The sequence below is a fragment of the Pelophylax lessonae genome (genome assembly GCF_965119305.1).
Source record: "Pelophylax lessonae genome assembly, chromosome: 5".
In the NCBI taxonomy this organism is placed as follows: Eukaryota; Metazoa; Chordata; class Amphibia; order Anura; family Ranidae; genus Pelophylax; species Pelophylax lessonae.
The window spans coordinates 541339385-541365786 of NC_138772.1; the positions used below are offsets into that span (position 1 = coordinate 541339385).

At 45.4% G+C, this 26402-nt stretch overlaps 1 protein-coding gene across 7 annotated transcripts in view; it reads right to left on the bottom strand.

The window, feature by feature from the left end:
• PTK2 (protein tyrosine kinase 2) overlaps positions 1 to 26402 on the bottom strand; it is a gene marked incomplete at its 3' end in the record, with an annotated part of 628214 nt that overhangs the window by 150875 nt on the left and 450937 nt on the right. For all 7 annotated transcript variants that reach the window (XM_082257401.1, XM_082257399.1, XM_082257400.1 and 4 more), the window contains 3 exons: positions 23716 to 23816; positions 15537 to 15626; positions 3219 to 3423 (listed from right to left, as the gene is read on the bottom strand). In XM_082257401.1, the coding sequence (XP_082113527.1) occupies positions 3219 to 3423; positions 15537 to 15626; positions 23716 to 23816 (396 nt within the window). The remainder of the gene's footprint in view (positions 1 to 3218; positions 3424 to 15536; positions 15627 to 23715; positions 23817 to 26402) is intronic.

A 26402-nucleotide genomic window follows, 5' to 3' on the forward strand; every position in this document is an offset into this window, starting at 1 on the left:
AAAAACTGGGACCCCCCTGTATGCTCATGTCATGACAGACCTACCTAAAAATGGATCCCTCCAGTGGCTTGCTCTCATCGCTAACAGGGATTCCAACTTCACCCTGTTTACCTTCCCTATTCGCAGGCGGCGTGACATCACCAGCTGCTACTAAAGCAAGTATTGACTGCACCTACAGGTAAGCCTCATTATAGGCCTACCTTTAAGTATAAGATAAAAAGCAGACTTTACTACTGCTCCAACACCTTCAGCCACGTGCAAAGAAGAAGCATTAAAGTGATATTAAAGTCTTTATTTTCACCTGATCTGTATAGTGGTTTTGTACAGGGCAGCCCGGATACTCCTCTTCTCGGGTCCCTCACCGGCACTCCTCCCTGCTGCCAAATGCCCCAACATCAAGCAGCTTGCTATGGGGGCACTTGAGCCGTGCCGCTGCTCTGTATGTCCATTAAGACACGGAGCCAAGGCCCGTCTCCGTGCCCTCTCCTTCCTTATTGGCTTACTGACTGACAGCAGCAGAAGCCAATGGTGCCTGCTGCTGTGCCTCAGCCAATTAGGAGGCAGAGTCCCAGACAGCCGAATGTTCTCGTGCAACATCTCTGGAACGAGATGGGGCTCAGGTAAGGATTGGGGGGGGGGGGGGCTGCTGCACACTGAAGGATTTTTATCCTATAGAATGCATGAAGATAAAAAAAGTTCTGCCTTTAGAACCACTGACACCTAAGCAGACTTCCTAAACCAGGGGTCCTCAAACTATGGCCCTCCAGTTGTTCAGGAACTACAATTCCCATCATGCCTAGTCATGTCTGTAAAATGTCAGGGTTTTACAATGCCTCATGGGATGTGTAGTTCCGCAACAGCTGGAGAGCCGTAGTTTGAGGATCCCTGTCCTAAACCAAGGATGGGATTAGGTTACTAGAAAGGTGGGGATCCACAACAACTACATATTCCATGGAGGTTGGGGATTTGGGTGTCTGTGCTATTTGTGTCAATTTAATAGGGGAAGTATCTTCCTATCACTCATTAGAACTGAAGTAGTGGCTTGGATAGGTTATGTAATGTCTTCAAAATTATAGAACAAGTCCAGATAAAGTGACTAACAACAACAATTCTAATTAAAAAAACAAAAATACAAACTATTAAAGGGATTGCAAAGTCTCATGGTTTTCACCTTAATGAATTCAATGCATTAAGGTAAAAAACATTCTTTGTTGCAGCTGCCCCCAGAGACCCCCCCCCTTTTTCTTACCTGAGCCCATCAGTTTTTAGCAAAGTGCACGGGCCCAGCGGCTCTAGCCGATGTCTCTGTCCTCATTGGATAGATTGACAGCAGCAGGAGCTATTGGCTCCCGCTGCTGTCAATCAAATCCAGTTACACAGGCGGTGCCGCTGTCAAGGGACTTGGGAGCTCGCCCGGACGGGTGCCCTTCATTTAAAGCGATGGAGAAGAGCCAGGTGCACCAACGGGACACCCCAGAAGAGGAGGTTCGGGGCTGCACTGCGCAAAACTCTTGCAAAGAGCAGGTAAATAACATGTTTGTTATTTTTATTTTAAAAAAAATAAAAATAAATCTGAACATTTACAACCCCTTTAAGTGATTACGTAAGAAAGGAGGGCTGAAATGTAATTTTTTTATAGGAATCAAAAACTGTTAAAATTACTTATGTTTATTCCCCCCCCCCCAACAAACACTTTCTGACCTTCCTCGTGTATTCCCACAGGTTTAGGCTCACGCACTATGGCAACAACATGTAAATATCCCAGATTGAATGACAATGTGTGAATGAAATGAAGCCTCCGGTTTGAAAAAGTAGCAGATGGAAACACAGAATCATTAAACTTCCTGTCACGCCAGACCTGCTCAGTGCAGCTTAAACCCATTTTACTGGCTCATTTCATGTTATAAGGTGGGAAAGTAGTTTTCACTTGTTTTATACTCTCTATTCATTATGCTTTGAGCTTGTAGGGAGTCTTTGGGGGTGTATGTAGAGGCTTCAGCCTGTGTAGGAGCAGTGTCTATGGCAAGCATTTACAGAGCATCTGTACAGCTTTCAGGGCTTTGGTCTCTGAAGAGCGATCCACACTTGCATTGGTTTAGATTGCATTTAATAATTGCAATAAATGGCTTCCTCACTGCCTACTTTTAACTCCATGATAATGTAACTATCAAAAGGTACTTGTAAACTGGAGGAATCTCTGAAAGGAACAGGTCCATGATTTCATTCTTATATCCATATGTTTAATGTTCATAAAAAAATAAATAAATAAATAAATAATAATAATACAAGGTGTTCTGTGAATGGCAGCTGTGCTGAGCAAGCAAGTCTCTAGTGGTGATTTACTAAAACTGGAGTGTGAAAATTCTGGTGCAGCTCTGCATTGTAACCAATCAGCTTCCAGGTTTGATTGTCAAAGCTAAACTGAACAAGCTGAAGTTATAGGCTGATTGGCTAGCATGCACAGCTGCACCAGATTCTGATTTTTCCAGTTTTAGTACATTCCTTCTCTGTGTTTACTGTACAGAAGGGCCTCCACTTGGGCACAGGACATAGAAGACTGCAGCCGACTTTGCAGTAGCAATAACTAATACAGTGACTCCACTTTCCCAGCGGTCCCACAGGTATGGAATAATATAATTTTCTTGTAAGGACTTACCGTAAAAATATTTTCTCTGAGTCCTCTGACGGTAGCCGCCGATCCATATAAGCCTTCACTATAGGGTAATGGCGCCCCCCTCTGCAGGAGTAAGCTAGGCAGATAGAGATGTTAACACAAAACTTTTCTATACTTAGACACACCTCTAGGGGGCCGTCCCCAGCCATTATCCTGATCCAGTCACAACTGGTCCCCAGTTTTATGCTGCCTAGCTTAGGAGTAGGAGGCAGTAGGAGTAGGTGACATTTCTATCTGCCTAGCTTACTCCTGCAGAGGGCGCCATTACCCAATAGTGAAGGCTTAAATGGATCGGCTGCGACTGCCAGAGGACGTAAGAGAAATGTATATTTAAATTGGTCCACACTGGACCAAAGTAACTATGAAAAAACCCTTACCTGGAGTACATAGAGACATTAAATATATGAAGATAAGAATAAAATCATGGAACTGTTTGGATGGAATATGGGGATGTGAGTATTGGAAAATGTCCTCAACCCGTAATATTCTGGTCACAGGTCTATTCCAAAAAAGAAGAAAAAAAAACATGCCTGGGGGGCCTTACCTCAGTTGTGCTTTCAGTTCGGTAAACCGCGGTCTCCGGCTGGGGTCATATGCCCAGCACTTGGTCATAAGGCTGTAGAGTGTTGGGGGGCAGTTGGTTGGCATTGGTAAGCGCTCACCGTTCTCTATCCGACCAATCACATCATTGTTTTTCACTCCCTGGAAAGGCTTAACTCCATACATTAAGATTTCCCACATACACACACCTGCAAAAATAGAAAATGAATGTTTAATTCCCTGCACAAGAGACGTCATGCCAAGTAAAAACAGAAAAATCTGATTTTGCAACTAATATACAGAATATATTTATATAAAAGTACAGTAAAACCTTGGATTGCGAGCATAATTAGTTCCGGAAACATGCTTGTAATCCAAAGCACTCTTATATTAACCACTAGCCGACCACTCACAGTAATCCTACTGCGGCTCCCCCGGGTCCAGCGACATCGCTGGACTCCTAGTGGTCTCGGCAGCGTGCGCGTGCCGCCGGAGGCCAACTCCTGCTGTGTTTAGACACAGCGAGAGTCGGACCGGAGGAGGAGAGACGGCGATCGCCGCCTCCCTTCCCCGATCGTCGGGGAAAGCGTGAGAAGACCCGTCTGCTTATGTAAACAAAGCAGGCGGATCTTCTCAGTGACAGACAGGGAGAGATTACAGGATTCAGCAAAGCTGAACCTGCAATCTCTCTCTGTGTCACAGTAACCGCTCCCCCCCCCCCACACACGTCAGTAAGCATGAGGCATACATTTAACCCTTTGATCACCTATAGGGTTAACCCCTTCCCTGCCAGTGTCATTATTACAGTAACTGCATATTTTTAGCACTGAGTAGTAATGTCACTGGTCCCCCCAAAAGTGTCAAAAATGTCAGGTAGTGGTCCGATCTGTCCACTGCAATGTCGCAGTCCCGCAAAAAAAAAAACAAAAAAAAAACGCAGATCGCTGCCATTATATCCATATGTTTAATGTTCATAAAAAAAATAAAATACAAGGTGTTCTGTGAATGGCAGGTGTGCTGAGCAAGCAAGCCTTAAATCTATCCCGTAGTTTTTAAACGCTATAACTTTTGCACAAACCAATTATACGCTTTTTGGGTTTTTTTTTTTACCAAAAATATGTAGCAGAATACAAATTGGCCTAAACTGATAAAAAAATTAGACTTTTTAAATTTGTTTATTGGGAATGTTTTATAGCCAAAAGTAGAAAATATTGGTGGCTTTCCAAAATTTACGCTTTTTTGGTTTATAGCGCAAAAACGAAAAAAAAACGCAGAGGTAATCAAAAAAGAAAGCTCTATTTGTGGGGGAAAAAAGGACATCAATTGTATTTGGGTACAGCTATGCAGATTTGTCAGTTAAAGCAATGCAGTGCCGAATCGCAAAAAATGTCCTGGTCATTAACCACTTCTGGACCGGAATATTTTCCCCCTTAATGACCAGGCCATATTTTACAGTTCGGCACTGTACCAAAATAAAATGTATGTCCTTTTCCCCACAAATAAAGCTTTCTTTTGGTGGTATTTGATCACCTTTGCGATTTTTATTTTTTGTGCTATAAACAAAAAAAGAGCAACAATTCTGGAAAAAAAAAACAAAAGAAAAAAAAACAATATTTTTCACATTTTGCTATATGACATTCTCAAAAAAAAAAAAATTAAAAATCAAAATTTTTTAACATTTTAGGCCAATTTGTTTTCTGCTACATTATTTTGGTAAAATAAATAAATAAAAAAAATCGCAATAAGCGTATTTTGATTGGTTTGCGCAAAAGTTATCACGTCTACTAACTACAGGAAAGATATATGTCATTTTTATTGTTTTTTTTTTTTACTAGTAATAGCGGCGATCTGCGATTATTAGCGGGACGGTGACATTGTGGCGGACAGATCGGACCCCTAACTGACATTTTTGACACTTTTGGGGGGACCAGTGACATTACTACAGTAATCAGTGCTAAAAATATGCACTTTTATTGTAGTAACGACACTGGCAGGGAAGGGGTTAACACTGGGTGATCAAGGGTTTAAATGTGAGCCTAGGGGAGTGGTTCTAACTGTATGGGGGCAGGGCTTGTGAAATGACCATAGAGACTTGTGATCCTATATAGAACTATCACAGGCGCTCTGTGATCATTCCAGAGAGAAGAACGGTCAGCTGTGTTTACAACACATCATAGGTTGAACTGGATGGACTTATGTCTTTTTTCAACCTCACTAACTATGTAACAGCTGACCGTTCTCTCTCAGCGGGGAACGATCGTGGGTGGCAATCGGAACCACCTTACCCATGCATCGGCTTCCCTGCTGACCAGCCGGCGGCACACGCTCGTCCCCTAGCCTCGAGTATGCGAGCGACGTACACCTACGGCAATTTGCCTGGGAGCGGGTTCCTGTGTTTACAACAGCTGACCGTTCTCTCTCAGCGGGGAGCGATCACGAGTGGCAGGCGGCAATCGGAGCTGCCTGCCCCGTGCATTGGAGTCCCCGCTGCCGAGTGGGGGCGGGAGCGTGGCGGCGCGCGCTCACCCCTTAGCTGCAGGCGCGCGACCAACGTAGGTCTACATTGTTTCGCGCAGGAGGGCCAGCGTGCCGCAGTAAATATGCGGTGGGCGGTCCGGAACCGGTTAATGGGGTAAAACTTTCCGTTGCTGTAGTGGTTTAAACATTGGTACCCCAGTTCTCCCCACTGAGCCTTGGCTCCAATCTGACATTTGCATTCATTGATTCTGATACCAATATGACAGGTAAAGAAAATCATGGCTGACCCCAAACTGGAACAGAAAACTGCCTTTTTTTTTTGTAATTAGCATTAAATAAGAAAATGGTTTGTAAAACAATCGTATCGTTTACATGAACAAAGCTGGAATGGCTCCCTTTAAATCCCAGTGATGCTGCCAACAAGCCTGAAACTTCTAATGAAGTGGAGTAAAGAGAGACGATTACTCTCCGACTTTCTCCATAAAAGGCCATATCTGGTGATTCCATGTAGAGAAATGTTCTGTAAACAAAGCCGGGTAATATTGTGACCTCTTAACTGAATTATTTCTGAAGTTGGCACCTTCTGAGTTTATGTGAATGTGAAGATGGTTTACATTTCCTGGAGAAAATCTACAATGCGGCAATTCCTAACAACCATTGATCATTTGGACCATGTGGGGGTTTTGTGAGCTGGAGAAATTCCCCGGCATTGTCATCCTTGCTGACAGCAAGTAATAATTCTGTATTAAACCAGACCTATAAAAAGGGAGACCCCCTCCGTCCCTTTCAGCATGGAACACAGAAGAAGCCCAATATTACTTTGGCTACAGGAAGAGGAGAATCTGCTGGGAGAACATCAAACACACAGGAATTTGGTCACATGAACAAATGCTTTGGCAGTGGGTGACATGACTGCCAGTGGTGAAAACAGCAAAGCCTCTCAATGGTATTTTAACCACTTCCGCTCCGGAATATAAATGACACTGGTAGGGAAGGGGGTTAACACTGGAGGTGATAAAGGGGTTAATGTATGCCTAATAATGCTTAATGACCAGGCCATTCTTTGCAATTCGGCACTGCGTTACTTTAACGAAAAATTGCGCGGTCATGCCACACTGTACCCAAATGCAATTGACGTCCTTTTTTTTCCCCCCACAAATACAGCTTTCTTTTGGTGGTATTTGATCACCTCTGCCGTTTTTAGATTTTGCGTTCTAAACAAAAAAAGAGTGACAATATTGAAAAAAAATAAAAAAACACCATATTTTTAAAACATTTCCCATTCTAAAACATTACAAATTTTTTTTTTTTTTTATCAGTTTGGGCCAATTTGTATTCTGCTAAAAAAAAATCCCAAAAAGCGTATTTTAATTGGTTTGCGCAAAAGTTATAGCGTTTACAAACTACGGGATAGATTTTCGGACTTATTTATTTTTTTTGTTTTTATTAGTAATGGCGGCGATCAGCATTTTTTAGCGGGACTACGACTTTGCAGCGGACAGATCGGACCCCTAACTGACATTTTTGACACTTTTTGGGGACCAGTGACATTACTACAGTAAGCAGTGCTAAATATTATGCACGGTTACTGTATAAATGACACTGGTAGGGAAGGGGGTTAACACTGGAGGTGATAAAGGGGTTAATGTATGCCTAATAATGCTTACTGACTGTGGGGGGCTCTGTGACAGGCACAGATAGATCGGGGGTTCAGCTTAGGTCTGATCTCTCCATGCCTGTCTGACAGAAGACTCACCTGCTTTGTTTACATAAGCAGGTGGGTCTTCTGTTAGTTTTTCTGATGATTGCGGGCTCCTCCGGCAGCCCATCTTCTGCTGTGTCTAAACACAGCAGGAGTGCGGCTCAGGCGCTGGAACCTTGTACATAAAATCACATAGTACTGCATGATTTTGCACAGCCGAGCCGCCCTGCCGCAGTAATACTACGGTGGGTGGTCGGCAAGAGATTAAGGCAATGTTTCTCTTAAAGGTATTTTTATTGAGTTTTCAAACAAACATACAAATATAACGAACCAACAAAAACAAGACCTTCTTAGCAAAGAAGGGAAATAAATACATTTCTACATAAACAAGCATTACCTAGATTGCTGATGCTCCCCGGTCACCCCCCCCCCCCCCCCCGAACTAACAAGATAGGATAAGCTGTAATTTAACAAGACAATGAGTACAAGTCAATACTAAGAGAGAATATGTTTCACTCAACTCTCGGAATGGCAGGGATAATCCCTTACGGGGTAGCAGAAAGGGAACCCGTCTCTGCGGAACTCGGAGGAGGCAGAGTAAGAGGACTGGATATCCAGCCATGCCAATTTTTTTCAAACAGGTGTGGACGACCTCGCAACTCAAAGGTAAGTTTGTAAAGGGGAAGGCAGTTATAAATCAATTGAAGCCAGGCAGCAAGCGTAGGTCCCGTAGGGCCCTTCCAGCACAGAAGAATCGCCTTTTTGATGCGAAGCAAGCGTTTGACGTGTCCCGAAACCAGCAGGTCTCCGAACACACCCAACAGGCAATTCTTCGGATGAAGGACATTAGGGAGACCCAGAACCGAGGACAGGAATGTATTAACTTTAGCCCAGAATTTAGCTACCACCGGACAGGAACAAAAACGGTGAAAAAATTTGGCTGGATGTCCACAACCCCAAAAACAATCGGGGGTGGGACGCATGCCAAATTTATGTAGGCAGTCAGGAGTAAAATAGCTCTGATGAAACACCTTCAATTGGATCAAACGGTCGCTGGAGGCTATAACCGATTTATTATAAGTCGTAGTAAATTCAGTCCAGTCATCCTCACTAAAGTCAATGCCCATACTAACCCAGGGTGTCTGTGCCTTGGCAAATCTAGGATTGGAATCCGTCATTAAAAAAGAGTAGTATTGAGAAATTAGTTTTGTAGTACCAGGGTCCCTAAGCAATTTCTCCAAAGCAGACATGCTCAAAGGGATAGCGAAGTAAACTGAGCCTTCAAAGCATGTCTGAGTTGGACGTAAAAAAACCAGGCTGAAGCAGGTAGTCCAAATTCTCCCCCGAAGTTGTCGGAAAGACTTGAACCCCTGAGCTGTATACAAGTGGTTGAGATACTTAACACTTTTCGCCATCCAAAACTGACAACTGCCAAAACTCCCTGAACACTTTTCGCCATCAGTTCAGGGAGTTCAGGGTTACACCAGAGCGGGTTATTAGGGGATGAAGTCCAGGCATCCACCGGAACCGCTGTATTACATTTTTAAAAAGGGACAAAGTGGTTCGTAGCATATGAGCACCAGGAACTTGGGGGACCTGTCTCCGATACACTATATTATGGAGTGATTCAAGTAAGTCAACTATAGCAGCCTCGGTAATAGAGCAGGCGTTATGCGAGGAGGGATGCAGCCAATCATGAATCACCACCAACTGAGACGCAAGGTAGTAGTAAAAATAATAGGGGAAAGCCAAACCAGCCATGTGCGTGGGTAGTTTTAGAGTATCCAAGGCTATCCTGGGGGACTTTTTTTGCCACAGAAATGTTAGTAGAAGTGAGTCTATGCGCCTGAAGAGGGATTTGGGGACCTTACATGGAGCGTTGGCCAAAACATACAGAATTTTCGGGAGGAAAATCACTTTGATCATATTAACTCGCCCAATCAGATTCAAGGGAAGATCTATCCACTGAGAGATCAGTTGTTGTAGGAGATCAATGAGGGCATAAATTATTAGACACATATGAGTGTAGCGGCAGTTGGATAATAACCCCAAGGTAGCGAAAGGAGTGGGACACCTGAAGCCTGGAACCCGAATAGATCACTGACACTGACTGGAAGGATCCGCCAAGTAGACAAGCGTATCGTCAGCATCAAGGGATATTCTCTCTTCAATAGAGCCAATAGCCAGACCCCGAAAGTGTCCGAAGCCGAACGGATACGGACAGCCAGAGGTTCAATGCTAAGGCAAACAAAAGTGGGGATAACGGGCAACCTTGCCTCGTACCCCTGAAGATAGAGAATTCCGGGGGGGTCGCAGCATTCACCCTAACTCGAGCAACAGGATCGGTGTAGAGAAGTTTAATCCAGGCAATCACACTGTCAAAGGCCTTACAGGTATCTAAGGAAAACAATGACACGAGTCGAGGAATTAGGATGTGGGTACTGTAAGTTATGGAACAATCTGCGAACATTCATGCGGGTAGAGCGGCCTGGGATAAACCCTCCTTGGTCATCCTGTACCAATGAAGGAATAATCCTATTCAATCGGTTGGCCAGCACTTTGGCAAGAATTTTCACATCTACGTTAATCAACGATATGGGTCTATAAGAATCACAATGTAGAGGATCTTTACGGGGTTTAAGAAGTAGAATAATCAAGGCCTCACGCATTGACGGGGGGAGCACCCCAGCCTCCAAGGCAGCATCAAAGGTGCAGAGGAGGTGAGGGCTAAGGAGGTGTTTAAACGAATGATACCATTCAGGGGGAAATCCGTCAGGTCCAGGGGTCTTGTGTTTGGGCATATGTCAGATGGCAGCCTCCATCTCCTCTATCTGGAGCGGGGCCTCAAGGTTCTCAGCATCCTGAGCCGCCAGAGAGGGGAGGGTAACGTCAGTGAGGTAGACAGGGAGGCCTTATCATAGTGGGCAGTGGAGGTATAAAGGTCAGTAAAAAAGGAGACAAATGCGTCTAGAATGGCCGATGGAGCATCCACCACCTCTGTCGGGGAAACATGAATCCTCGGGACAGAAGTGGGAGAATACTCGGGTCGAGCCAAATAGGCCAACAGCCGGCCTGCCTTATTACCATGTTCAAACAATTTCTGAGAAGTATACAGCAAACGTTTGAGTAAGATGCAGTAGGCGGAGCTCATATTTTTACGGGCCTGAAGCCACTAAGCATGTGTGGACAGAGACGGTCGGTCCGCATAGGCTCCCTCAGCCTCTACCATAGCAGTCTCAAGTTCCTCAGTGCAAATTTTATTATTTTTACGGAGGATACCCGTAATAGACAAAGGTATCCCGGGCAGAAGGCTTAAACGCCTCCCACACCGTCAAGGAGTCCGCAGTAAGCAAGTTCGTTTCCCAATATTCTGAAACCCCCTTAGTGCAAGCGCCCAGAACCGTAGGGTCAGACAGCCAGTGGGCATTGAGACGCCACAGCAGAGGGCTGGAGGCCGGCAGGATAGAGAGTTCCACCATCACTGGGGTATGATCCGAAATCCCACGAGGAAGGATGGATGCCCCAGCGACGAGCGGAAGGTTATGAGAGGGAGCAAAAACCAAATCTATACGAGACATAATTTTAAAGGAAACAGAGTGACACGTATATTGTCTAGCGTCTGGGTGTTTCCAGCGCCACACGTCTACCAAACCATATACCTAAATCCAGTCCAGCAGGGACTGGAAAATACGCCCCTCCCCCGCAAGCGGTCCATGGCAGGGTCAATAACTGCATTAAAGTCCCCCACATAGAGAACATGACCCATGGGGGAATCCAGGATGAAAGAAGTGACTTTGTGAAGCAGGTCTGCTGAGAATGGGGGAGGGATATATAGGTTGATTAAATTAAGAACAGAACGGCCAACCTGCAGGGACAACAGGACATGCCTGCCTTCCGGAACCATCCTCACTCGAAGCACCTCTGCTGAGAGGGACCTAGTAACAAGGACAGAGACCCCCCTAGAATAAGAAGTATGGAAGCCATGGTAAGAACGAGCAATCCAAGCTCTTTTAAGGGCTAAATGTTTAGGAGCCGTAAGATGAGTTTCCTGGAGACAGATAGTATGTGGTTTGTATTGTTTGAGGAAGGAGAAGACCAGGGACCGCTTGTGAGGAGAGTTCAAACCCCTGACGTTCAAAGATTAAATTTTCAAAGAATTAGACATATTGACTTCAACTTTCTTATGAACCTAGGTGCCCTCCAGCTGATAAGCCGCAAACACCACCGAGGGGGGGTAGAAGCAACCATACAACGGGGGCGACACAGAGGGAGCATCAGCAAGCAAAAAGTGGCAAAAAAACCCAAGTAGGTTAGAGCAAAAACAAGAACAAACCCAACCCCCCCCACCCCGCTCTTCCATCCCAACCATAGAGAGCCTAGGATCCCAATAACGGTTAGCAGTCAAAATCCCTATGATGTGAACTTCAACCCAGGATAGGGGCAAAAGAAAAAACCTGGGGGAGCAGGACAAGAAAAAAGGCTCCTGCCACAAAAAAAAGGGGGAAGGGGGAAAAAAAAATTACACAGAGACATCTTCTGCATTCCTCTGTCGGTAGAAAAATGAACTGACATGCCGGCAAATAATGTAAAGTTACCCCGGGAATCCAGGAATTAACTAGGGGCCCCCAGCAACAAGCAGGATAGAAGACATCGACATTCCAGCAGGAGAGCAGTGTCCAAAAATAGGAGAAGAACAAACAGGGCAGACAGGGCCCGCATTAAGGATGGATCTGTAGGAGAGTCTACGAAGGCACTTCAGGAAACTGGGAAGTAAAGTGCATCAGGAGTCCAGAAACACAGACTAAGGAGATCACAATTAGCGATGCCGAGATCTTTGAGAACCACAAAAGGTGTCAAATAGCCAGGTAGATGCTTCGCCAGGAGTGTTGAATAATATGGACTTATGAGCATGAATAACTTTAAGCTTGGCCGGAAACAGCATGAAGTAAGGGATCTCTTTTTCGCGGAGCCTAGCCTTGACCAATGCAAATGAGGCCCTCTGCTTCTGGACATCCGCCGAAAAATCTGGAAAGATCCGGATGGTCTGACCGTTGAATTGCAGTTCACCCTTCAGGCGGGCCGCCCTTAAGATAGCCACCTTGTCCTGAAAGTTGAGAATGCGGGCGATAACGGAACGCGGAGGTGCCCCTGCTGGTGGAGGGCGAGGAGGAGTGCGATGAGCCCGCTCGATAGCAAAAGAGGCAGAGAGGACATTGGGGCCCAGAGGTGATTGACACCAGGATGATAAGAAATCTTCAGGCGCAGACCCTTCAGAGCGCTCGAGGAACCACACAAAACGCAAGTTATTGCGGCGGGACCTGTTTTCCAAATCATCAATTTTGGCGTGCAGCGCCACGAGTTCACCGGAAGTTTCCCGCACAGTAACTGACAAGGCATTAACAGTGTCCTCCACAGTGCTAATGCGCTCCTCAGCAGCCCCCACTCTCTCCCTTAAATTCTGTACATCATGTTTAAGCAGGGAAAAGTCAATATGGATAGTTTCAATCCTAGCAGTAAGAGAAGCCTTGCAATCTTGAATAGCTGACATAATTTGTCCCAGGGTAGGCTCAGCAACAGGCTCACCTTGTACATCCAGCAGAGGGAAGGCATAAGCCTCACAGGCAGGGGAGGAAGGATGAAGATCAGGGAGACAGTGGAGCGTGGATGAGAAAAGATCCTCCTGTGAAGCTGCGACAGGCAGAGGGGCCTTGTAGGCTGAGGAGGAGCGCAGGTCACCGGCGCCATTTTGGCTGAGGAAGCGGTCCATCGTTCCGGCCGATGTTGCAGGTTTTTGAGGGCCAATCTTCACCATAGCAGGGCGGCAGGGTGTGCCTGAGGTCCCGAGGAGTCGATCGAGATATGTGCCAGGGCAATCGGTGCAGGATAGCATGCAGGATGGGAAGAGGAAGCGAGGAGCTCAGAGCTTAGTGTGTTGCTCGGTCCGCCATCAAGCCACACCCCCAGCCCTCGAAAGACAGATACTTAATGGTTTGGATTGCTTCAAATGGTTTCTGTGTTTACTTATGATAATGTGTATTGAACTTCAATGTAAGAGACAGGCTCTCCCTATTGGCTGTGTATTGAGGCGAGACGTGTATTCTGTTAAGCCTGTCTGTTCCATTGTTAAATGTTAAGGAACTCGCATTGTTTCTGTCCAGATGGCTAGATGATTAGTTCAGGTTAATTATATTTCTGGGTTAACCTAGGGGCGATCAAAGGGTTAAGTGTGAGCCTAGGGGAGTGTTTTGTAACTGTATGGGGGATGGGCTTGTGAAATGAACACAGAGACCTGTGATCCTATATAGGAAGATCACAGGCGCTCTGTCATCATTTCAGAGAGAAAAACGGTCAGCTGTGTTTACAACAGCTGACCGTCCTTCTCTCTCTCAGCAGGGAACGATCGCAGGTGCCACCGGTCCTGTGGATCGGCATTCCCACTGCTTAGAGGGGGCGGATAGCCGTACAGGTACGGCAATTTGTGCAGCCGAACCAGCCTGCTGCAGTATATATACGGCGGGCAGTCGGCAAGTGGTTAAAGTGTTACTAAACTCATAACCCTGCATTCACTATATCTGGTCTACCACAGTACACAGAACATGGAAATGCAATTATTTTAGTAAATATAAACTGCTAAATACCTTTTTTCGTCAGCAGTATGTAGCAGTCTTGTGACTTTAATCAGGGTCAGGCTGAGCACTGGTTAAAGCTTGTAGGAGTTTTCATTCTACTGACCTATTCTGACTGTCCTATCAGGATGCAGGACCCGTAACCCTCTGTCTAGACATTGCTGACTGGCCCTGTGCTAATCACATGCACCCTTCCAAGAAAAAAAAAAAAAACTTTCTAGCAATACACACCAAACTGAGCATGTGCAGAGTGCCCCCAAGGCTATGTACTATCAGGGGATGTATTGGGGACAGACAGTAAACGATAGGGAGGATTTAGGGAAGACAGGATGAAACAGCCTTTTTACACAATGCGGAGAATTAACCCCTTAGCTTCCACAGTGAGTATAACAAGCATGCTTTACTGCATATACAGACTGATTTTACTGTTGTGGGTTAAGTAACACTTAAAATCTTGCTTTAGATCTCTTTCTCTGAGTAAATTTAACATTCATTTGGCAAATATTTCATATCATATTGACTAAATATTCTTAGAATAGGTTTCAGTCAACAATGAAATCCATACAATAACATGCATAAATAATTAGAATAACTATTACACATAATATTGTATGGATTTCATTGTCTAATACACGTGTCGAACACAAGGCCCGCAGACCGAATCCGGTCCTCCAGGCCATTTCATTTGGCCCTCGCACCTTTCCTGCAGCTGCAGGGGAGTTCCAGCCCTCCTTTGGTCCTTCTCTAGATGCTGCACTTGCTGCTTCCCAGCAATGCCCCAGCTTCTTCCCAGCAGCAGCACAAGGTAAGGGGGGTGTACTGTGATGTAAGAGAGGGTGGGGAACTCTTGACTTCTAATGGTGGGGGAACTCTTGACATCTGATGTAAAAGGGGGTGGGGTGCTATGGACATCTAGTCTTACAGATTCAAACGGCTCTTTGAGGGCAATCATAATGCTGATGCGGCCTGAGAAGATATTGAGTTTGACACCCCTGGTCTAATACAAGCACTACTGGATGAAACATTCTAATATTTGATCAGTAGAGAAAATTCGTTAGGAGCAACTAATTTTGCCCCATTCATACAGCAGCCAAAGCTTTACACCAGGGGTCTTCAAACTATGGCCTTCCAGTTGTTCAGGAACTACAATTCCCATCATGTCTAGTCATGTCTGTGAATGTCAGAGTTTTACAATGCCTCATGGGGTGTGTAGCTCTGCAACAGCTGGAGGGCCGTAGTTTGAGGATCCCTGCTTTACACACTGAGAAAAATGTCTAAAATTATAGAGGAAATGCTGATTAATGATTAGTCGATGTGCTGCCCTCTCCTGCTCGCTGTTCCTGTCTCCTGAGGCAGCGCACCATCTACAGTGCCGATGTATTCCACTGGCTGTGCGAATCTTGCAATGATTTATCTCAAGCAAACCACAATAATAGATGTATACCTGATGTCACAGGGACAAAATGAAGTGCATATTTCACAGCCAAAAAGGAAAATAAAACAAAATCTGACTCACCAAACATCCACACATCACTGGCAGAAGTAAAACGTCGGAAATTAATGGATTCGGGAGCCATCCATTTAATAGGCAATTTACCTTTGGAAGCTGTACAGATGGAGAAAAGCGTTGAATTAATCTCTGTATAAAACTGGTCAGAATCATTTATTTTAGTCGGCGCTAATTTCTCAGTGAGTAAAAAAAACTCACTGGGAATTAAGTAAACACTCCAAAATAAGGTGTTCAGTAATCACTGTACATATATCAAATGCATAAACAAATACAAATAATACAAATGACAAGAAAATCACATACAGAAAGTGACCATGTGTATGTGATAAAAAGTGTCCAACATGCACAGTGAAAAAATGAATATATGTGCTTGTTCTTGATAAAATAACCAAAAATATATATAAATATTGCACTATTTTTATGCCAATTTATTGCCATTTTTCTTTCACATGGTATGTGGTGACACTACAAAATCGGCAGCTTTTTACATTTATTTCCTAATTTTTCATCACATTTATTTTCATATACTTTTTCATATACTTCATTGGTAGCGCATTGGCCTCCAATCTAGGTTTTTAATCATTCATTTTAGCATCCAAACAATTTATAAGCCCTGAGATTATGATGAAGACAGGGGGCCTTAAGTGTTTTTGCATACATTATAATCAGTCCCCCTTCCCTGACCTTTCCCATGTAACACAATTAAAATGGATTTAAAGAGGAGCTAAACTCTGTGATACTTACCGATAGTCTGATGTCCCTCACTGGCATCTTCTACCATGCTTCTTCCAGGTGCTGGGCAGCAACCATCTTCATTGGCCGACACAGGATGACATCCACTCCTGTGCATGTGTGCAGTCATCCTGGCACACAGGCGCTGCCCCAAAATGTAAATGGAGCTGCATTTGTGCACCTCAAAGTACATTTCAGGTCTCTTCCGCAATAAAGACACATAAAAAAAAAAAAAAAACTCTCAAAAAAGCGCTTAGGACTATAATCAATAATTACACTGGTGCTGTTACAAAACTTCCTTTGCAACAGCACCAGTGTAATTATTTATTATAGTCCTAAGCGCTTTTTTGAGAGTTTTTTTTTTTATGTGACTTTTTCCAGCATCCTTGCTCCCAAGGATGATCCTCTCTTGCAGCTATGGGCATATTGTTGCCAGGGACGTTAACTACAGGGGTTGCAATTGCAACCGGGCCCCGTGCTCCAGGGGCCTGTGCGGCTCCCCTGTACACCTTAATAGGAGGGGTGGCGGGGGCAGCATGTAGAGAAATCACTGTCCTCCTTTTTCCTCCTGTAGCTGCAGGAGGAAAATGAAGGAGATTGGTTCCCCTGTATGCTGCCCCCGCCACTCCTCCTATCCAGTTCACTTGTGTTCTGCTGTCTCTGGGCCCCTGTGTGCTTCTCCCCCTACTGTGCTCCCTCCCCTCTCCTGCCGGCTGCTGCGCAAGCGTCAAGTGTCTTTAAACTATGGGATATATACTGAAGTATTTATTCCTTTATTTTTATACTAATAATGGCAGCGATCAGTGAATTATAGCGGGACTGCGATATTGTGGTGGACAGTCTGACACTGACACTTTGCGGGAACCAGTGACACTAATACAGTGATCAGTGCCAAAAATATGCACTGTCATTATGACACTGGCTGGGAAGGGGTTAAACATCTAGGGGGATCAAAGGGTTAACTGTGTGCCTAACCAGTGTTTGTGTTTACTATGTGCGCTGCTTTTACAAGGGGAAGAGATGGATTTCAGTGCCTGCTTTGCAAGAAGACAGAATCCATTCCTTCCCCCCCCCTGTAATAACAGAACTCTGCCTTGTTTGCATAGGCACAGCTCCATTCTAAGTCTCTGCCCGACGATTAGTGGGTAATAAGTGCCCGGTATCCACAGATCGGCTTTTGCTGTGAATAATACACGTGATCCGGCACACAGCTGCTACCCTGTAGCAGTAAAACTGCTTTAGGGCAGTCAGCGAGTGGTTAAAGTGGGGTTTTATTTCTGCTTTAAGTGGAATTTTTATCATTTAAATGCCATTTAAACTGGATACAATGGTTCTACTGTAGTGAGCCACTGCATTTTTTTTTTCTAAATTTTTACAAAAATTGTTGAGCAAATAAAGATTGGGTTGTGAAAAAATGGATTTTTGTAAGATCTTACCGTAAAATCCTTTTCTCTTAGCTCATTGACAGACGTAGTCCTCGGTGATACACCACCTTCGGGTTATGTTGCCTCCACAGGAGCAGGACTAGACAGGAAATTAAAAAGCTCTGGCCACACCCTAGGGGCAGTCCCAGAGGGTATATCCTCTCTCTCTCTGCCTCAGCAAATCAGTTATGTGAAAAAGCAGTCTTTAGAGATTTAACCCAACCCAACTCAAAAAACAGAGGGGCGGGAACTACGTCTGTCAATGAGCTAAGAGAAAAGGATTTTACGGTAAGATCTTACAAAAATCCATTTTTCTCTAGCGCTCATTGACAGACGTAGTCCTCGGTGATACACCACCTTCGGGACGTCCCAGAGCAGTATCACAACTGAGGGGTGGGAAAATGAAATCAAATCCTAATCTAGAAGGCCCAACCGGTGCCAACTAGAAGTTTACAATGCTCATCCTTAATGATGAGACTCAACAAAAAAGAGAAAAAAATCTTTTTTTTTTTTTTTTCAAACAGAAAAAAACCCTCGAGGTAGACCACCGGTCTCCTCAAATTGCGGCCTGCAAAACCTTGCGGCCAAATGAGGCATCCGCCGATGCCGTCACATCAATTTTATAGAATTTTGTAAAGGTATGTACCGACGACCAGGTGGCCGCCTTACATACCTGGACCACTGACGCCTGATGGCGAAAGGCCCAGGAAGTACTGAGCGCTCGAGTGGAGTGCGCCCTAACAGGGAACGGAGGACTCTGACCCTTAATAGAATAAGCCTGTACCACCGTTTGTCTAATCCATTTGGCAATGGTCGCGGCAGATGCAGGCAAACCCTTTCTGGGGCCATCCGTGATCACAAAAAGTGAATCCGTCTTACGGAATGATTCCGTAGCCTTCAGGTATACCCTGATTGCCCGAACCACATCCAAGGAATGCAACGCATGTTCCCGATGATGCTTGGGCTGAGGACACAAGGAAGGTAGTACAATATCTTCATTCAGATGAAAATCTGAAACCACCTTAGGAAGAAAAGATGGCTTAGGATGAAGTACTACCTTATCCCTATGAATCACTAGGTATGGGGACTGGCATGATAATGCAGCCAGTTCTGACACCCTGCGAGCAGAAGTAATAGCCACCAAGAAGGCCACCTTCTGGGATAAAGTAAGCAAGGGAATCTCCCTGATGTTTTCAAAGGGAGGTTTCTGTAGAACCGACAAAACCAAATTAAGATCCCAGGGCGGTAAGGGCGCGCGGACTGGAGGAGCCAGGTGCCGCACTCCCTGGATAAAATTCCGCACCAAGGACTTGGTAGCTAAAGGTTTCTGAAAGAAGATTGCTAATGCTGAAACTTGACCCTTGATGGTGCTCAAGGCTAGCTTCTGCTCAACCCCTTGTTGCAAAAAGGCCAATATTCGAGTCACCGAATAGGTACGTGGAGGAAATCCTAAAGATTCGCACCACGCAATATAAGTCTTCCATGTGTGATAATAGACTTTGCTGGAAGTCGCTTTCCTTGCTTTAATAAGGGTAGGAATGACTGAAGTAGACAAACCTCTGTCCTTCAGTACTTGGGTCTCAATGGCCAGGCCATTAAACCCAGCGACTGTAAAGCATGATGGTAAATTGGTCCTTGAGACCACAGACACTCCCTGAGACGAAGTTCCCACGGAACGTCTGCGACTAGCATGTCCAAGTCGGCCAGGCCGGCTTGAGGAGGCCAGCCTAGAATTTCTAGGACCACTGGCGCTGATAGAATCTGAACCAGGCGTCCCTAGAGGTATCTGGCCCCGACCATCCGAGAAAGTCTGGTCGTCTTCTGTTCCCACACATTTATCAGATACCTGATTGTTATCAGGAAGGGTGATCTTTTCTGGTTGAACCTCAGGGACCGAAGTCACCCGACTAGAGGCTACTTGGCCTATCTGGTCAACCAGATCCGATTCCTGTGAGGTATAGGGACTAATCTTAGGAAAAGGTAAAGGAAAAGATCTATTCAGGGAACGGTAACTACCGCTTCCTGTAGTACTTAAATGTTGGAAGGGAAGAATCGCACCGGTAGTAGTTGATGCTCGATCTAATGTCCTGAATACCGGTGAAAACGTCCCCCCACCCTGAAACCGGGTGGGGGCGCACCTTCAGGCTGTGTACTCCTTTGCTTCGGGTTTGGCTGGGTTGGTCCTCTGCTTGTCCGACCAGCCCTTCTTGAACCCTCCTGGAGGAGTCTTGCCTTTCCCGCTAGTACCAGCCGGGCGCCCTTTATGGGCGGTAAAGAAAGGTCCTCGCTTGTTGCGAGGTCCCTTAGCTTTTGCAGCCTGTGGCAAAAAAGTGCTCTTGCCCCCAGTGGCATCCTTAATGATTTCATCTAGGTTGGCCCCAAATAGACGATTCCCCTGAAAAGGGAGATTTGTCAAGGTCTTCTTGGAACCTAGGTCAGCTGACCAGCATTTTAACCACAGCACACGTCTGAGGATCACCGCTGACATAGATGCATGCCCTAATAAGGGAGTAGTGTCCAAGGCTGCGTCACAGATAAACTGTAGCCCTTGTATAATCTGTTCCATCAAATCAGATGTCTCCTGGGGAATATCCTTTCCCCTAAGGTCTTGGCGTACCATTTTCGCCCATTCCGTAAGTGTCTGGGAAACTAGACCAATAACAATTACTGGTCTAAATGCTGACCCTATCAGAGAGAAGATGGTGCGGGACTCTGCTTCCATCTTTCGATCCACCGGATCCTTAAAGGACGAAGTGTCCTCCACTGGGATAACCGTGGCTTTATTCAGCCTGGAAATAGGTGGATCCACCACTGGTGGTACCGTCCATTTCTTAATGATGGATTCCTCAAACGGATAGCGTCTAGCAATACGCTTGGAAATAGTAAAGGTACGTTTAGAATGCTCCCATTCTCCTTTAATCTGATTACCGAAACATTTGGGTACAGGAAAACCTTCACCGTTTTGATGGGCTTATTAGTACCAAAAGGAATCTCTGTTTCAGTTGCCTCTGCCGGTAAAGCCTCAAGTTTTAAGGTTTCCTGCACTGCCACAACTAGTGCGTCCACCAATGCTTCTTCCTGAATTATAGCAGGAGAAGAAGCGTCCTCCTCACTGTCTGAGGGGGCTTTACCTGGGATAACAGCCCTTGCAGAGGAACCTGCAACTGCAGTGACCATCTCTGAATCTGAGTCAGAGGTGTCAGATGGTATAGGGGTAGGCGGGGGTCGCTTCCTTGACCCCCGTCCCTGACAGGCCGCCTCCACCCGAGCCACCATAGACTCCAAAATTGCTGTAAATGACTCTACACTCTGTGCACCGGCGGGTCCCGTGGCCCCCTCGAGGGAAACAGGTGGGGGAATATGTGTGGCAGGGTCCATGATAATTACAGTCACTTCCTGGATAATATAATTCAAAAATAAAAAAAACTTTTTTTTTTTTTTTCCAGACCCCCAGCGCCACAAAAAGCCCCTTAGTGTTACCTGCTAGGGATCCCTATCGAGAGAGAGAGAGAGAGAGAGATAGACCCCCAGGCTCACCACTTGATGCTCAGAGTTTAACTGCAACAGGTTACAGCGCTGTCTTGACAAACAGGAAGTCTTTTGGCTGGCTGCCCAGGAGGAAAGGAGGCGGCTCCGCCCCTCTGCACGCCTTCCGGCGCCTCCCCAAGCTCCACGAGGTGTTTGGATCACCTCAAACATGGCCGCCCCCATGCTGGAGACACGAGGCTACGCCAAAATGGCGGCTCGTGCGATCCAGCAAAAAAAATGGCGGCGGCCTGTACTGAATAGCGGTGTGCTGCAGGGCACACAACACTCTCTCTGCATGGGGATTTGGCGTGGTTGGCGGTACTGGCCCTGGCGGACCGCATGGCCATTCGGGAGGCCTGCTAATAGCTGGAGATCTGATTAGGAAGGCAGTCTACATGTCCGTGGCTTCTGACTGGTAGGTAACTTATTCTTATCACCGTAAGATTCCCAGAATGCCACAGATTACATCTTTTTAACATGTAAACCAAGCCTCCTGGCTTTTTGCACATAAAATCACACTCAAAGTAGGAGGATCTGTGTCATTTATAGGATAGAGAGGGACTCTATCTTACCATACAGAGAGGGGCCCGCGTTCACCACAAGACCCGTCAGGGGAAAAGGGGGAACATACTACTCACCATACCGGAACCAGGCGGGCACCAACTCCTGACAGTACCCCTCTCCACCGGGGCGGGAGGGCTGTCGACCGATACGGACGCCGTGACTCATGGTCTTTGGCGTTTCAGCGAGACGTTTAACTCGCGGGGTTAGTCCTTTAATGGGACTTTGTCGCGGCCGACCCAGCGCGGAGCTATGGCCTGCACGCGCTCGTAGGCTGAACTGGGGTGACCACCGGATCTCAACATCCAGCCCGTCGCCCAGTTCAGCTTTCTTGCTTGAAGATCTCACAGGAACACTGGAGAAAAAAAGCTGTCTAAAAAATCCTTTAAGAAAAAATTCTTGCCAGGACCTAAGATCCCAGCAAGGTATCTAGGTCCTTACTCCTAACTAGACAGAAAATAACTGATTTGCTGAGGCAGAGAGAGAGAGGATATACCCTCTGGGACTGCCCCTAGGGTGTGGCCAGAGCTTTTTCATTTCCTGTCTAGTCCTGCTCCTGTGGAGGCAACATAACCCGAAGGTGGTGTATCACCGAGGACTACGTCTGTCAATGAGCGCTAGAGAAATGAAGATTAGAAGGTTGGGCCGTCCGGCTTTGCACCTTATCCTTGTACAGTGCGGGAGACCGCATCGGAGTGTTCCCTTATCGTAATTTTTATATTTTTTTGTTCACTGGCCCTACAAGGGATGTTTTTAATCAATAAAAGTACATACGTTTTTACACTATGAGGAGCCTGTTTGTTTCGGTTTCCTCTCCTTGGGATCGTATTGACCACCATCCATTCTGTGGAGGAAACTGACAGGGAGGACAATTCGGAGATGGGCATCTCGGTCACGGAGACCACCAAAGCCTTGCATTGATCCCACTTGCCATATGGTAAGAGGGATCAACACCGTCTGGTGATGGGAATTCGATCTACATTTTGCACGGGGTGTCGCCACCATTACTTCCAGGATATACTTTTATGACGCATCTGTCCTATGTGGCAAGGAGATTGCACCATTTTGGGTGGAAATCCATGAAGGATTCAGTATAAACCAATTGCTGGACTGTTTTTGTCACTGGACTGGAGTTTATTAACCCCAAAAAATGTTTTGATCTCTCTCATATTTTCCAATTCTTTTACTTTTAGAGTGCACTGGGTTTATAGGGGATATTTTCCTCTTTTTTCTTCTTTGCACTAGCACTTTATGTTTTGCACTAGCACTTTATGGTAATAGGTTTGATGCAACATTTATAAAGTATCTACTATTGTTGTTGATTGACGGGTTCATATTTTGTTTGGGAGCTAGCTGACCACACAAAGTACTTCACTAGTGCGGCAATCTATTCATAGTTCTAGTGCAGTAACTGGCTCTTTAAGCACTGGAAGAATACCAGTCAGTCATCGCTAGGGCACATAGAGAAATATTTTTTTTCTGTATTCCCCATTTGCACTGCAATGCAGCCCAGAGTTGTAATGCAGTGAGCTGTGATAACATGCAGACATGCAGCACCCTGGATGGCACGGCATGTGACTGCAAAGCAGCACAAAGCACAACACTGTTGCATGGTAACATGAATAAAGTGTCACTTTGTGAACTTCAAATAAAAAGTGAAAAAAAAAAAAAATTAAAAGAAAAAGGGGGGGGGGGGACTCCGACGTGCTGGAATAGGCATCACACTACCATGGCTCACTCACTGACAGATGCCTGCACAGTAAAGCACTTTGGCTTAGTGTATGTGCAGTGTGGACAGGCTCTAAAGCAGATCCGAATATTTAAATTGTTTTCCCTATTCAGTGTTAATTTTATCCTATAGCTATATGACACAGTGGTTCCATGTTACTGCATCATTAAATTCTTCATCAACACTGAAAGGAGCATTGCATACATCTCACCTTTATAATAAGTACTGTCCTCCATATACCGAGACAGCCCGAAGTCTCCTAATTTGACACAGTCGGTAGTTGAGACCAGCACATTCCTAGCAGCGATATCTCTGAAAAAAAAGAAAATTTGTAAAGACACATGATATAACACATATCAGAATGAGTGTGCAGAGATCTCCATTTCACAAGGCAATCAAACTATTATTTTTCTTAAGAATCAACAGACAATGCACAGGTATGCTCAGAAATTGGGAACACACGTTTTCATGAACAAAATAAATGCATATATATTTTCACTTTCCTTTAATTAACTCCACAAATCAAATACCTATGTGAAAACAAAAGATGATTTCAAAAGGAGTAGGTCCATTGTTACTGCTTAGCTGTTGATCCTGCCAGCGAAGTCCAACGCTTCCTGTGATGGTGTGGCAACAATGCTGCACTGCTCCTGAATTCAGAGCAAAGTTGGCTGGCCCTGCTTGCACCACAGTGGGATGAAAAGGTGAAGGTGTTGCAAGAGGGGTGGCAGTCAGCAAGGGCCGCTGATAGGGGGGGACCACCAGCCCTCTTGTAGGGGGCCCGAGCACACAGGGGGGCCCACACAGAGAGGGGGATTAGTGATGGACAACAAATACAGAAATCTTCCTCCAGCACCTGAATCTGATCTCTGTCCCTCTCCCTGCTATCAGCTTTTATCTGTTGAGAAAGGAGACAGTTGTCCCTCACTAATCCCCCTCCCTTGTGTGCCCCCCCCCCTCCCAGCATTTATCTCTGCTCAGGAGTTTATTTGTAACTTTGTTTCTCTCTCTCTGTCTCTCTGATCACTGAGCTCAAACTGCCCAGCCTGTATATTTTTCTCATCTCATCTTCTTTTTTATTTAACATCGTTTTTTTTTTAGATTTAGCAGGAATTATAGATAGATAGATACAACTTTATTGTCATTGCATAGTACAGGTACACAGCAACGAAATGCCGTTTGGCATCTACCAGAAATGCAAAATGTAGCAGTCGTACAAGAGTGCAGATTATGCGAGTTATGTTATATTTGTGTCTGATAATAGTGATTTTTTTGTAATTTTAGCTAAATATATCTTTAATATTTTCTTGGTGGGGGCCCTGCCAGGTAGTCTGTACGGGTCCCCGCGATTTCTAACAGCAGCCCTGCAGTCAGCAATGTCACTGCTAATTCACAAGCCTGTCATTCAGCAGCTGGCCACACCTAGCCCCACCCACTGCTTTCTGGACTGACAGCACTGCCTCTGTTGCTGAAACCCTCCCACTGGGAGCTGAAGTGTCTGGGAGGGGGGGGGGGGAGTGTGTGAGACAGAAATGAAGGAGTATATTTTCCTCAGGGAGGGTAGGTAAAGTTTTTGGATTCCTTATGAGGCTTGTGAATCACACTGGATTTGAGATGCGTTTAGACCATCAAACCCTTACCTGTACTTGAAATTATCTTTTATATGTAAAGCAACATTAAATCCGTTTAAAAAAAAACAAAAAAAAAACAAACATGTTATATAATAACCTGCTCTGTGTAGTGGTTTTGCATAGAGCAGCCCTATTACTCCTCTTCTTAGGTCCCCAACAGCAAGCAGCGACTCAGCCCTGCCCCCTCCTTCTCCTGATTGGTTCACTGGCTGTGATTGACAGCAGTGGGAGCCAATGGCTCCCGCTGCTGCGAAAAGCCAACCAGGAGTGTGAGTCCCCAGAGAGGCAAGCCTCTTGTGGACATTGCTGGATTGAAAGGAGGCTCAGGTAAATATTAGGGAGGGCTGTTGCACACAGAAGGTTTTTTTACCTTCATGCAAAGAATGCATGCAGGTATAAAATCTTGTACCTTTACAACCACTTTAATGCCAGCAGTGCCCGTATCTGTAAAAAACATTATATTGGCCTCATGCACACTGGATGTTTTTACAGCTGCTCCTAGGGCCTCCTCCTCCTCTGTCAGGCATTTTTTATTTGCTGCCTCTAAATGCCCCTGCATGTTAGCCTATGGGTCCATGCACACATAGGCTTTTAGCAACATTTAGTAGCAGGAGCTTTTAGAGGCCGGAAAAGAAAAACCCACTGCCAGTGTGCTCAGGAGCAGCAGAGTTTGGGCTGAAAAACCATGCCCAACAGCTAGCACTTGAGCAAAAATTTATTTCAATGGCCAGAATAAATGAAAAGTTTGGTTATCAAAGTATCTAGTGTAAGCAACTAAATTTCAATGAGTATCAGCCTCTTGCAATCCTGTGAAAAGAGGCATCCAGTCTAGGAGTGAAAGCACTGGGAGCCCATTAGGTGTGCAGCATGCAAATGTGCTGACAGAAAACATGGTTATAGGAGGAGCAAGCAGAGTGAGAAGAGGGCTAACCTCATCAGTCTAAAGGCCCGTACACACTTGACGGAAATCGGACGAAATAACCTCCGATTTTTCTCTCTCTTGCTCAGCGTTCATAACCGTTTTTAGTTGACAGTGCATAAATGTTCACAAAATTTCTCATTTGATATTTTTTTTTTTTGGGACATTTGTACCCAGACTTCCGGGTTGTCAGCAACTTCAGATTATGCGTGATCTTTCCTATCGGATTTTTCACGGACGTACTGCATACACATTAAACGAAAATTGGTCGTCTGGGGACGGACGATAAAAATTTTGGTGTTTGTCCCTCCGTTGTTTTTCGTTGAAAATGTCGGCATCGGCTGCTGA